General features: G+C 36.6%; 1 protein-coding gene across 3 annotated transcripts; it reads right to left on the reverse strand.

The window, feature by feature from the left end:
- Positions 1 to 3,575: 3,575 nt before the first annotated feature.
- On the reverse strand, positions 3,576 to 13,059 carry pfkfb4a (6-phosphofructo-2-kinase/fructose-2,6-biphosphatase 4a). 3 transcript variants are annotated; one of them, XM_057362468.1, is made up of 14 exons: positions 12,932 to 13,059; positions 9,324 to 9,440; positions 9,105 to 9,201; positions 8,784 to 8,850; positions 8,357 to 8,431; positions 8,209 to 8,265; positions 7,997 to 8,118; positions 7,690 to 7,897; positions 7,384 to 7,530; positions 7,201 to 7,305; positions 6,458 to 6,587; positions 6,103 to 6,165; positions 5,948 to 6,012; positions 3,576 to 4,432 (listed from the first exon to the last, which is right to left on the reverse strand). In XM_057362468.1, the coding sequence occupies exons 1-14, from the start codon at positions 12,978 to 12,980 to the stop codon at positions 4,373 to 4,375; spliced, it is 1,362 nt and encodes a 453-aa protein (XP_057218451.1). In that variant the 5' UTR covers positions 12,981 to 13,059; the 3' UTR covers positions 3,576 to 4,372. The 3 variants fall into 3 exon arrangements, with proteins under 3 accessions (XP_057218451.1, XP_057218449.1, XP_057218450.1); XM_057362466.1 differs by lacking the exon at positions 12,932 to 13,059 and adding an exon at positions 10,214 to 10,432; XM_057362467.1 differs by lacking the exons at positions 3,576 to 4,432; positions 12,932 to 13,059 and adding exons at positions 4,515 to 5,668; positions 10,214 to 10,435.
- Between the last annotated feature and the right edge of the window lie 398 nt (positions 13,060 to 13,457).

Genomic DNA, 13,457 nt, shown 5'->3' on the forward strand with positions numbered 1-13,457 from the left:
AGCAATCATCAAAAATTGCTTTTTTATCAAAAAAAGATTTAACCGCTTGTGGCCACTAGGGGGCCCCCAAGCTCGCTTTTGCGTGGTTACTGCTCGTGTCATAGAGGGCTCTACAGTTCCAAACATTGCATTGAAGCCCATTCATTTTCCAAACACATTTGCTGCCAAGTTGATAAAATACATCTCTGTAAAACTGGTGTTTTATTATAAAGATGTTTTTGAAACAAAATTGTTTGTCTTGTTCATTTTTCAGTGTTATAAACAATTATTGATTGTTTTTTTGATAAATTACTTGTGCAGTTTTATGTGAATGTCTTAACATAATTTAACATTGGTAGATACTGATAATCATAGAAGCATAAGAAACAGATGAATGCATACATACTGTTAATGTATTGCACATTATGCATTCTAACTAGTCAAATTGAACACAAAACTGATTAATACTGTCTCTTTAACACTCATCAGACAAAATGTTTCATTTAATCAACATAGTAATCAGTGCATATATTGTGTTGGTATTTATTGAAATTTGTTGCAAATACAGCTGCTTCCAATGTTTCTCTTAAACCCATTCAAACGGACTGACAGTTTGGAACTATTGAGAGCACCATGAACCACGTGACCACGCGGCGGCTAGCTCAAAGTGTGTCGCAACTCTGTTTTTCAACGGGTCTGCTAGGAGTATGTGAACTGTTTTTAAGATCGAAAGGTAGTTAATGCCTGAAGAACGTGTCTTCTTTGTACGCGTTGTTGTTATTGCAGTTCTGGGAAAGAAAGAGGAAGCTAAAGTCAAAAACAACAAAACCATAAGACCACACCCTGTTGAAAAAACCAGCATATGCTGGGTTAGGTATGTTTTGATGCTGGTTTGATCAGTTTAAACCAGCTAAGGACCAGCACATGATCATCTTAAACCAGCGCAAACCAGCATCAAAACATATCAAACCAGCATATGCTGGTTTATCAACACACACAAAAAAAACATGAACATATTCAATATATGTAAAAACCACAAAATGCTTTTGTCTTTTGTGTCGTACATGCGCATTAGAAGCTCTGGTGGTCTTTCTTAGGTTAGTTACTCAGGTCAAGTTTCATCTGTTTTTTCAAGAAGATTTTGGTTTTGTTTCATAATAATCAGGCTATGTTTCATAATATCTCATTTAAATGTTAAACACACTGTAGTACTGTGTACATAACATAAGCCCTGCAGAAGCTGAAACTCACTATGAGGTCTGTCATCATCTACTGTGGACATCCCTGAAATGAGACTCGACAAGAAAACATGTTGTTTTAAGACGTCTTACAGGAATTGTAGCTACCAAACATCTGAGTCACTCTGCAATGACAGGAATGCATCCCTCTGTGAGAGAGAAATTTCCAATTGTCAACGAGCCAACCCTAAACAAAATATATGGGAATATACTAAAGAATATGCAATACATTAAATCATACATTTCCATATATTGGGATTAACTTCTTATATTTTTCAATCTATGAAAATTAATCCACATATATTGTAATATATTAACAATGTATTATTCTGTGTATTTTAAAATATATATTAAATATATTGTTATTTAATATATATTATTTAAAGTATTGTTTAATAGGCTGTAGCCTATTTGCGGTCTATAGCTATAAGAAAATATATTTTCTTTGTGTAAGGGAAACATTGGCTTCACAGGGGCCTGAATGATTTTCTTCACCCTGACAAACATCTGAAAGCAGATCAGTGGCTGTTTATTCTCTAAAGCTGTATGCAAATGGATATAACTGGATTTTGCAAATTACGAACGCCACTTTTGATTGACATAAAGCCGTGCAGGATTTATACATAAAAATTACGACCAAAGGCATGAACATGCGTTTTGTAAAAGCAAATGAACATTATTGTTGTCTGCAATCAATGCGTTACATATACAAGCACAAGAGCTAACAGAAAGTTTAAGTGTTACCTTTACTAGAGAAGTTTGTGAACCGTGTTTCTCACATGCAAAAAAATAACGTTTGCACCCTCTAGTGTACAAAAGTCACAGCGCAACTATCAACAGGTGTTCGACTTCGGTAGTAGGGGAAAAACTCCCTGCTAGCTGAGAATGTAATTGGCTGTTCCCCTTGTGTTCAGAAAAGGAAGAAAGATCACACGTGTGACAATCATTCTACTGATTTATTCCCTATAACAGGTACATTTAGGCTACGTCCGAAATCGCATAGTGTAACGGTACATACTGAATTTGAATAAGTACCTACCTACCTATCGGCCGTCAAAACAGTACGTTCTGTATGATTGGGAGTAGTATGAATACATTTCGGACATACTGCGTCCGCCATGTTTTATGGTCATGTGACCGTATGCTCTTTGACCTATGACGTATTAACAACAATCTACACGTGAGAGTTGATAAAAACATAATTTAGTCACGAGAAATTCATTTATTGGCACCTACATTAAAAACGGACGTCCGCCTTAAAGTTTACTGCTATATTTATTTGATTTACTTTTGAAATTTGACCGTTGCTCAGCTCCCGTGGCATCATGGGATAGATAAGTGTCCATCCGATCCACTCTCACGAATCTCGGCGGAAGTAGTAGACCATCCGGGTATGTCTCGCCTACTTTTTTTTGCATACTGAGGTTTTGGACATACTAGTCATGACTCATACTCATTTTCGCGTAGTATGGAAGTAGGCGATTTCGGACGCAGCCTTAGTGTTTTTAGCCACAATCCCTAAATGTTTCACCATAGGGAGCTGAGAAAGTTTTATAAGAAAGCTTACACACGTGCGAACTTGATCACACACAGCATGCGATTATCAGGCTGAATCTTTTGTTTTTTTAAATGCAATTGCCTGATTCCTCCACAAGAGAGCTGTATTGTTTAATTTAGTTTAGCTGTTAAGAGTAATGTGCTGGTTTTAATTAGAGAGTCATTTCTGTGTGTTGGAGAATCCCAGTCCGAATTGAAGAGATAATATTTTTCATTTGCTTAAGCAGCAAATTATGCTAAACATGTTCAGAATAAAATTATCAGGAGAAGGACATATATCGAGAAGGGAATTCAAATCTGTGCTATTGTTTTGATCACTTGTACACACGGCCTCCGGTGCAATTAAAATATGACAACACATAAAAGCACCACAAATGCTTTATTCAAAGACGACATGGCAACACACACAAAAGGTTTACTATTTTCAACAGACACCTGGACATCAGCCCATTATGTAAAACGGTGTACTGTATCCAGACAGATTACATTTCAATGACTTGATCTGTGATTGTTGAAACATAGTGTGTTATGAGGTTTACTATTGATGCACCGTATTGATGTATTTGCAGCCCCAAACAATCTTAATAATACAATAATTTATATTTTACACATAAATGTTTAAGATCTCTTTCAAATTTACAGTATTACAGTGCACTTGTTTAAGGCAACACTCATATGGACTTGCGATATTTTTCTGATCAGAGGGAATTGCAAATAAAATTTGACAAAATCCAATACAGCATCGTATGATTCTTTACCACATCTGTTTTTTTAAGATGGAAAGTTGAAATGGAGATTGAATAGTGACTGAAAAGCTGTTTATTGTCATAAATACAAACACCAAGATTATGATTTCCACATTTGTAATGTAAAAACAGCTTACATACTTTAAATACATAATGTATATACACAACTTTGTGTAGGTGTGTTTCTGAGATTATATTTGTATACTGTATTCATTGTTGAAAAGTGTACAGTTCAGTACAATTACTGTAAACAAAATTGACAAAAATGATATAAAAATACCCGACTGAACCACTGTCAATACTTCTCTAAAAGTGACACTTGAATTAATAAGTCTGATTTTAATGTCAATTAAATTTAAAACCTTAAAAAGTGTAAATAAATACATATCTCATCATATGAAAAAGGCGGCATAAATTGTCCCCCCCATTTGATAAAATATTTTTTGACACAATGAGTGTTTCTCTGTCGTATGTAGACACACACACAATGACATTTTGTCACCCATCCCTCAAAACATCCCTCAAAATAACAGAGAGATATCGGTTAAATATCGGAGAAGCAGCAAAATAATATACCTATACATTACACCCATAGAATGATGTACACTTACATGTATGTATATACATATATGCATATTACATACAGATGTAAGAGCCATAGCACTCACTTTCCTAAACTCCGTAAGTGCCAACAAGATCTCCACACACTGTATACAGTCAGTTAACATCCCAGATAAAACTCCACAAACACAAACTTTCAGAACATGATTAGGCGACTGTTTGTAGAAGGCAGAGTTGCAATGGCAGGGTCAGGGTCGGATCAGTCTCTAGTAAGAGAGGCGTGGCTGTAGGTCAGAGGTGAGGTGGGACTGTCTGCAAGGCGTCATCTGCCGTGCGATGTACATTAACATTCTAGGATAAAAACAGATATAGACAAACTATTTATATTGACAATATTTTTCAAATTTGTTCTGCAACACATAAAATGCTGGGTTGCTTTTAAATCTCTTGTGCAATATAAATGTTAGAAAAAGGCTTACATTTGAATTTATTTAAAAAGTAAAAAAGTACTTAAAATAAAAAAGGAAGGGGTCAAAGGTCACAGGACAGAAGATGATGTAAAAGGTGGGAAATATTTTAAAAATAGAATACATGATCACTTAATATGTCCTATGGCTGACCTTTGACCTCTGGTCAAAGTTTACAGACTAAACCCAGGTTAATGTCCTTTATCCCTTTAATAATCTTTAAATCTGTCATATCATGTTATTGTAGTTCAGCAAATTTCGCAATGTTACGTGACAAAAATAGTTCAGTGTCTGTCTTGTTCCTTAATGACAGACAGAATTATGGGTAAGTATAAGGAGACAGGATTTCAAACACTATTCAAATACAAATATATTTTATTAGCATCGCAAATAAACATGACAGTAGAGATTTTCCTCTTTCCTGGTTTTGTTTCATAACATTTTCAGTTTTTCAGAGGTAAAATGTATCATCCGAGTGTAAAAAAATTCTAAAATATTTCTTGTCAGAAATACAGCGTAGTATTTGTATTCCAATGACACACAAATGATTTATTATTAATGTTAAGACAATACTGTCAAAGGAATTGTTAACATCGAAAGCTATCAGGTCTGCTCGACCTGGTCACCCAGCCTGCTTAAATTATAAATGCTTGTACACTACTAATAAATAACAGATTGTGACATAATGAGACTGGAGCGACTGGTATTTTTTCATAGCAGCAATTACATTCATGTGCAACAGGCACTAAAACATTTTAGTGTATGTTTGTAATAAAGTGCAAATTAAACTGTTAATTTTAACACTATTATAAAAGCCAGGGCTTATACACATAACGGATTAGCAGACACAAAAAGTTAATTCCATGCACAACTATCACATATAACAGTGTTGATCACCTCAAAGTAATTCGCTACATTATAAAACAAAAAAAGCATTTCCTGAAACACTGAAGTGTCAGAAAATGCAGTAAATCTAGAGAGTCTGTTCATTAAAGTGGGAATGATACGGAATGCATTATACATCAATATGAACAGGAACAGAGAGTGAGAAAAACAAGTGTCATTGATGATTTGGCACTGTTAACAAAGCCTCTTCTGCCAGCCGTGACACATCTACGTTCTGTTTGAAGCAAACACAGGAAGTGATGTCATACAGATGAGAGAGTGGGTGGGAACGCAACCATGAAAACACACAAGCGTAACTTTAATCAGTTCATCCACGGCTCGCAATATAGCAACCATGAACTAATATGAACCCATGTCACATGCAAACAACTGAGACCATGTCATGGGAACATTCATCAATGAGCCCATCCTACCTCCCCCGATCATATGATAATGATTAGAACATGAGTCTCAAGGGTCCACAAAACTATGAGTGTGATAACGAGTGTCTTACCGTTGGTCTTTCTCTGTGTGTATTCACTGCTTCCACTTTTAAACAGACTGACTCCACTTTACAACCTGAAGACACAAACCATTTACAATCACTTAAATCTGATGCCTAGTAAATAAATATAAATAAAGATATTATTTTAGTAAGCAATGTCTCACCGTAGGCCACTGGTGTTAACTTTAAAACTGTATGAAGAGAGCATTTCAGGTAAGGAAGTTCATCTATAGAGACGACATCAACAAATAGAAAATTACTAATAGAATTAACTGCAATTACACTGGATTAAACATGCAAAATAACTATAATTAGATCGTCTGGCTAGTGGTTAGTAATATAACAATTGATTTTATATTTAATTTATATTCATATTAATATTTTATTGTATATTACATGTGTTAAATTAGAACAGAAAGGCAGTACAAAGCATATACTCTGTAGTATGCTAGTATAGTGAACAGCTTTGATCTTAGTAACTGATGTCACGGTTGTCTTTTTTAAGGTTCAGGTGGTCACCTGCAGGTTTGTCCAGAAAGTACGCCAGCAGACATCTCATGACAGCTTGATGACAGATAACCAGAACGTTTTCCTGACGCTCCAACTCCATGATGACGGGTTCTAACCGCTGGACCAAGTCTTCATAGGACTGTGTAGAGAAAGAGCAGGATGAGAACCCTCAACTCATTACACTATGATCACACAGTAAGGCTTGAAGTGGGTAGGGCTGTAATCAAACATGTCGTAATGTGGCTCAGATATTGATCTGATATGCGATACAAAGTTCATCTATACATGGATCCCCATTTACAGCGCTGATGTAGCCTAATCTCACAAATCTAATCACAGGTGATAAGGATCTTTTATCTAATAGAACAGGGTGGTGCTCTGAGTAAACAGGCTTGAAAAAATCTAATCTAATGCTTGCTGTCTGTGTGTGTGTTCGGGCTCAGGTTAATGAGGTGCGAGGTGTTCAGTTAGGAACAAAACAGCTCACAAAAAAACAAAACGTCAATGCAGCCCTTTGGGAACAACATCAACACTCTAGAAAACAGCCTAACAGATTTGTTTACTTCATTTGGTTGTATTTGGCCGGAGGCTAATCATGATAATAATGGTTACCGGAGAGGGTAGCAACGGGCAATACTTACCAAAAAATCAATAAAAAAAAGAACGAACTCTGAATGCTGAAATACATCCCTCTTTTACATTTATAAACCATTATATATATATATATATATTTTTTTTTTACAAAAACTCACCTCTCCTTTGGGATAGCGATAGCGATATTTGTCCTGGTCGCGTAATGCAAATTCCTGAGGATATTTCTGCTGTATCTCTTCATACATGAGCTCCTCACAAACACCCTAAACATACACAAACATCCAGGTGAAGACAAATATATCAGATGGTTGTTTAACACCTTTTCTTGTGTTCAGACTTACAGCATCTATCTCATTGAGAGCTTTCCATTGTTCGTATGGCACACCCACAGCTTCTGCTGTCTGAATGGTCCTCTTCATCTGACTCGTCCACACTTTCAAATCACGGATATTCTGCGACTGGATAAACTGGCCCAAAGACTTAGCAAACTGAGAGAAAGACAAGCAGACAACAGAGGTTTCTTTTTTTTTTAGATCTACAATACATTCACCCTACACATAATATCGGGATTTTATTTTAGACAGTGTTGTGCATAATTCTAATGACAAATAATTGTGCGTGTTGTAAATGGGACTAAATAATCTCACCTCCTTTCCCCTGGCCGAAAGTCCCGAATCTCCTCCGATTCGACCTCTGACATTCAGGTCACTCTCACCGTGCCGGCACAAGAAGATGGAGCGGGGCGTGATGTGGATGTTCATGAGGTAGTACACTATTCGGCTCTGTATGTGGTCCTGGACCCGGTTCACAAGGTACCGCCGTCCGACATCAATGATCTTAATGAAGGAGAGATCCCTGAATTGACCCAAGAGACAAAAGCGATGCAGAAGAGAATTAAACAGGGTGTGAATCGCAGGAATACCCAGAATGTATGTGAAAATAAACGCTGCCTACCTGTCCAGCTCTTCATCCAGCGGCTCATAAGAGTTCTCATAACATTTAATTCTCTTCATGAAGTCTGCGACAGCCTCTTCTGTGTCACAGTGTGTGTAGTCTGGACTGCCCAGCTTCACTTGCTACACATCAAGGGAACAAACACAGCTCTTGTTAGAAAGACCGAAATGTTGAAAATGCGGATGAAGCTATTCCGAGGTTCCGATCCTCACCACAATGTTCTCAGCAATAACATCTGGGTCTTCACACACAGACTCGACGAAGAAAACCTGAGAAATGTAAAAACATGGCTGTTGAAGGTGCTCATGTTAAAACACACAGGAGAGCAAGAAAAGCCGTTAGATGAATAAGACATGTCACCTTAAAACCATTCTGCTCTGCAAATCTGAAGATCGTCTCTCTACGTTCTCTTGTTGTGTTTGTGGCATCAAACACCTGAATTTTTTTAACGCAAAAAGTGGAAAACGCGACAGATTAAAAGGAATAAATGACGACTGCAAGTAAGGTAAAGACAGGGAGGCGTCTCCTGGCTGGCTTTCGTTTTGTTTACAGAATCTATGGTTGTAAAAAGATAATTATGGGATTTCAATAACACACATGTCTCTGATATCTGTCATGTAATAGGGACATTTTATATGGGGTATAATAAACACTTATACCACCATCAAAGTAGCAGATGAAGAGAGATAATGTACTAGATGGCCTATAAGCAAGCTGACTTTGTTTACCCATATGACGTTTTCTATTGTATTTCCTGTCATTTGTGCTCAAATGTTGTTTTTCTTACCGCCACCTGGCCTCCTTCATCTGTGAGGTACTGCCTTACATCATTGAGAGCTGCCAATGCACATTGTCTAGAACAAACAAAAAAGGTTTATGGGTTTTAAATGATATTTAAAGCGACTGGCTTACATCCAGAAAACCTTTTTGCCTTGTCAATGAATAATGCACATTTGCAAAAATGAATACATTCTGACTGAGTAATGTTCAAATAAGAGGTTACAACATAATATAAAATTATTATAATTGAATATTATCTACTATCTAACCAAAGCGATCAATGAAAAACACATGTACATGAATCCCTGATCACAACTTCATGTCTTACTTCCTGATTTTAAGGCCTTCTTCATTGTCTGGCCGAAAGAACTCGAAGGATTTGTAGATCTTCACACATTCACGTCTGTACTGCCCAACATTAAACTCTGTGAAAGCAAAGCAGAAAGACAAACCAACCCGAGGATCAACAATGCTGCTATATTCAACACAAAATCTGAAAGCATCATTTCTTGAAAACGTAATACATTTATTAACTTTATTACTCTACCTTTTGTTGGAACATCAATCCAGTTGAGGTATCGTGTCAGTTTTTTGGAGATGTATGTCTTGCCTCTGGCTGGTAGACCCACAGTTACTATGAGAGTGGGGCAGTTGGTCATACATACTGAAAAAGAGAATAAACACAATGTTCAACAATAACAATCTTCCCGAAAATACTAGCTGACCTTTCACCTCAGTCACTATCATCATGCGTTGCAACACATCAGAGACAAACCAGCAGGCTTTTTACTGCCCTTAATAAAATCAGTGATGTGTCGTTATAATACAGAGGTCAGTTCAGTATCTCCACATGTCAAATTGCATGACATCATCATACCAACATGTCCTGCGACTCAAAACGAGTGAAAACGTCAAGTTGTTATTTAATTTCCCTGTCAATCTGCCTATTTAAATGGTCTGCGATTAAAAATGCAACAACATGAAAACAAAACATAGCAACCATGTTTTGGTGTATTGATTTCACCAAAGTTTACTGCAAATTTTATTGTGTATGGTGTCGTAAGATATATGTGTGGGTCCCTATGGTTTTACTACAACAAGTGTAGTTATACTGTGGTTACTGTAGTAAAACCATAAAGGCAGGAATTGACATAAATGCTGTTACAAAACAACAGCAAAGAAATTACAAATGTTTCATGATGTGAGCGTGCTCCAAAGAAAATAAAAATAAAGCAAAGAATAATTAAAATAAATATCAAATAAAATCACATAAAATGAATATTTTAAATTAAAAATCAAACACGTCCACATTTGTTTCACCCTAGCCTTAAAATAATCCAAATATATAAAACTCGAGCTTTTAAACTATTGCATCAGAAAGCCTCATGAACCCGCATCTCAGTCCAGCATCATTGCGCCTCTCATCCTCGTACGTACCCTTCCTCTGTTTAGTGCTCCTCGGGAGGCCGTTCTTGCAGGACGGCACCCATATTTTCTTTAAAGGGTTCTGGGTAAGCTCTCGGGGTCGATTATTACCGCATTGCTCGCTGCTATTCTCTATTAAACTCATTTTATTGTTCAATCATTCGACTCGGTTAAGCGCCTCTTCTGTGTAACCTACTAGCATCAGCGCGCACTAGACACAGAAGGCGAGGAGGAGCCTTATGAGACTATGGACGATGTCCGTAACGGCACAAAAAGATGTGCATACGTCAGATTACCGTAATAACATGAAAAGCGGTTCATTAGAATGCAACTTTACCGCAATGACACGAAAATAAGTGCAGCTGTTACTGTACCGTAATGCCGTTTATGTCCAACTGTTAAAAAGAATCGGGTGGGAGCTATTACTAACTGGTCAGGTACAACTAGTTCTACTTGAATACTTTTTTTTACTATATTAACACAATGTGTATTTTTAAAATTAAACGCAGAAAAGTTTATGGGTGTCGTTTTAGGTGTATATTCTAGTCCCCAGCTAAAAAGGCATTACAGTCACGTGGTAGCTGTTACTTTCCTCTGCGCAGTTTTGAATAGTGAACTGTCTGTTTTATTTCATTGTTTTTACTTTAATTCCATTATTTTGTTTGCCTACTATTATCATTTCATTTTATTACTGAGGTAAATGTTTATTTGTTTGTCACTTAACAGGGTCCTTGAATGAATGAATCGGCTGTCTCCTAAAGCGCCCCCTAGAGGCAACTCTTTGCATACTGTAAACAGTCATATCAGTCATGAATTGGAACGCGCCTTCTTATAGTATTTTATTAGTAGTTTTTGGTTCTAAAACTGTGTGATCAGGTTTTATCACATTTGAACATTATTATGTACAATTCAGTGAATTACGATTGTAAGACAGTAATGCAGCGTTTGTAAAAGATGTCATGTTGTAACTTGGTTGATCTGGTCTGTTTAGATTTGGCACTTTGTCAACAAAAATATGAGAATCACCAGTCTACCTTGTTAAACCTGTTTGCACAACTAGATGAAGATACAATGTATGTATGTAATAAGGGTAATTACATTACAAGCAAAAGAACGAAATTAGGTCAAAGTTCACATTCACAAAAAGCTGTATAAATCGTTTTAGGCAAAGTAATGATTCATAAACTTATGTTCGTTATAATAATATGTAGGTACTTGTTTAATTTTCTAACAATTTATGTCACGTGAGGTACAAATAAAGGAAATATAACTCAATATTTGCTTTTCCAAAAAATGACTGTCATCCTACTATACACAAATTATCCACTAGATGGCGATACATTCTCATGACTGCAGACCTCTATGGCTTGTGGGTGAGGCATTTGACTTAATAGGTATGTACAGTTTGATAACATTTGATCTTTACATAACCAGTTTCCATTGTATTTAACCTCAAATGGGTTCATATATTCTAAGGTAGAAAACAGGTGAGGTTAATCTAACTGTGTGTAAAACACCATGCTGGATTCAATCAGTAAACTTTCCTGTATATCAATTATGTGTCCACTCATTTACCGTTAATATCATCTTAGAAAATAGTCCTTGGGGAGATACACATATTGATGCAATCATCCTCTACTTCACAATCCAATAATTTGCCTGATACCATTTACAATTTCAATACATTTCCTTATGGGAAAAAACACTCGTCTTAATTGATCCTGCTGAGACCAAGACTAAGCTATTCAGCATGAGGAACAATAATACCACTAAAGCACTACAATACGCACAACGGAAAATGTTACTATGTATCACAATACAGTATTCATGTATGAATTATAATGTGCACTGAATTACATTTTAGATGTCTTAATGTGTAAAAGCAACAGATTGAAAAATATTCATCATTTATCAACCTTCCTGTATACTAACTTTATCTACCAGATGCTGTCCTACCTCCACCTCCAGATAAATAACTGTATTTCCCTACTTGTTTAACATAGCAGCTATCAACAAATACAGTCTCTCAGATTAGTATAATCTGCCATTAATGTGTTGTGCAAAATCTGTTATCTCATATTGTTATCCACTACTACACCGAACCTGTAATTTTACAGACAAATCCAAATGACTCTGTACATATGCAACAGCATTAACGTTGATTTTATCATAGTCCATTCAATAACTTTAAAGGTAATTTTTACTGGGTCATAGTATTCTATTTTTAACACATGTCAAGCCTCCAGGCCAATAATCTAACAAACATGGCCATGGTTTGACCTCAGCTCCCTCACACTATAGAGCACAGCATGACTGACATGCCCAGCACTATTAAGACATTATACGATTCACAAAGCAATATACTTTACAATAAACCTCACATGCACATTAAACGTCAATGCATTTCGATGCATGCATCACCTTACCCAAACACTGCACGCCTATCTCATTCATTCAAAAGCATTAGACAGAACACTTCATTTTTGTCATTCTACACAAAATGTATGGCTTGCAGATTAAATATAACCACGTGGAAGTTTAGGTAATGAGTCCGGAGCACAAATGAGCTACACATATAATAATGCAGCTCAAATAAACGTCTCGGGGACACTCTGAACTCATACGCACGCGCCTACGTGACAGACTCTTGTTTACTTCTTCCTCGCTCACACAATACCAGATGCTACCGCAAAAAAACATCCACACTCTAAAGAAACATCCCATCCTTACCCCTCGTATCCGCAATCTGCGCGTTTTTGGACCTGCCAGCACCCCTCATCGTTCGAGATTTGCGTGTTAGTGCTTTATTTTGATGCGCGAGCGGCGGGGTGTAAAAGCAGAAGTATGTAAAAACACGAGCGCATACGCCCACTGATTGACATGGAGCGCAGCCAATCGCACTGAGGGAGACACAACGCGACACGCCCCCTTTCATTAGAGGAATTAGGTGAAAGTTTCTGTTGATACTGTTGCGCAGTGTTATGTAATATATATAACACAGTTTTTAATGAGTAAGTTTGATTATTTTGTAAAAAGATCAAAAAGATTTTTTATTACAGTCAAAATTCCTTTATGTAATGTTTTATTTGGGAGGGGGGTTATTGGGGATTATTTCAGTAGCATTTAATGGCGTTCTGTTGGTTTCCGTCCCACCCATAACATTACTAGTAGAGACCAACAGAGACCATTGTCCATTAAAACCAATACAATTCCCATCATAACCATTAAGTTCATTAACATTTCTGTTTCTATTTTT

Source organism: Triplophysa rosa, linkage group LG20 (assembly GCF_024868665.1).
Source record: "Triplophysa rosa linkage group LG20, Trosa_1v2, whole genome shotgun sequence".
NCBI lineage: Eukaryota > Metazoa > Chordata > Actinopteri > Cypriniformes > Nemacheilidae > Triplophysa > Triplophysa rosa.

Excerpts from the sequence above, each read along its gene's own strand:
- pfkfb4a (XM_057362466.1), bottom strand. The coding sequence starts at position 10,346 with ATGAGTTTAATAGAGAATAGCAGCGAGCAATGCGGTAATAATCGACCC. Across the intron at positions 9,441-10,213 it reads GAGCACTAAACAGAGGAAGG|TATGTATGACCAACTGCCCC; the intron begins GTACGTACGAGG and ends TCTCTTTTTCAG. Across the intron at positions 7,531-7,689 it reads TTTCGGCCAGGGGAAAGGAG|TTTGCTAAGTCTTTGGGCCA; the intron begins GTGAGATTATTT and ends TCTTTCTCTCAG.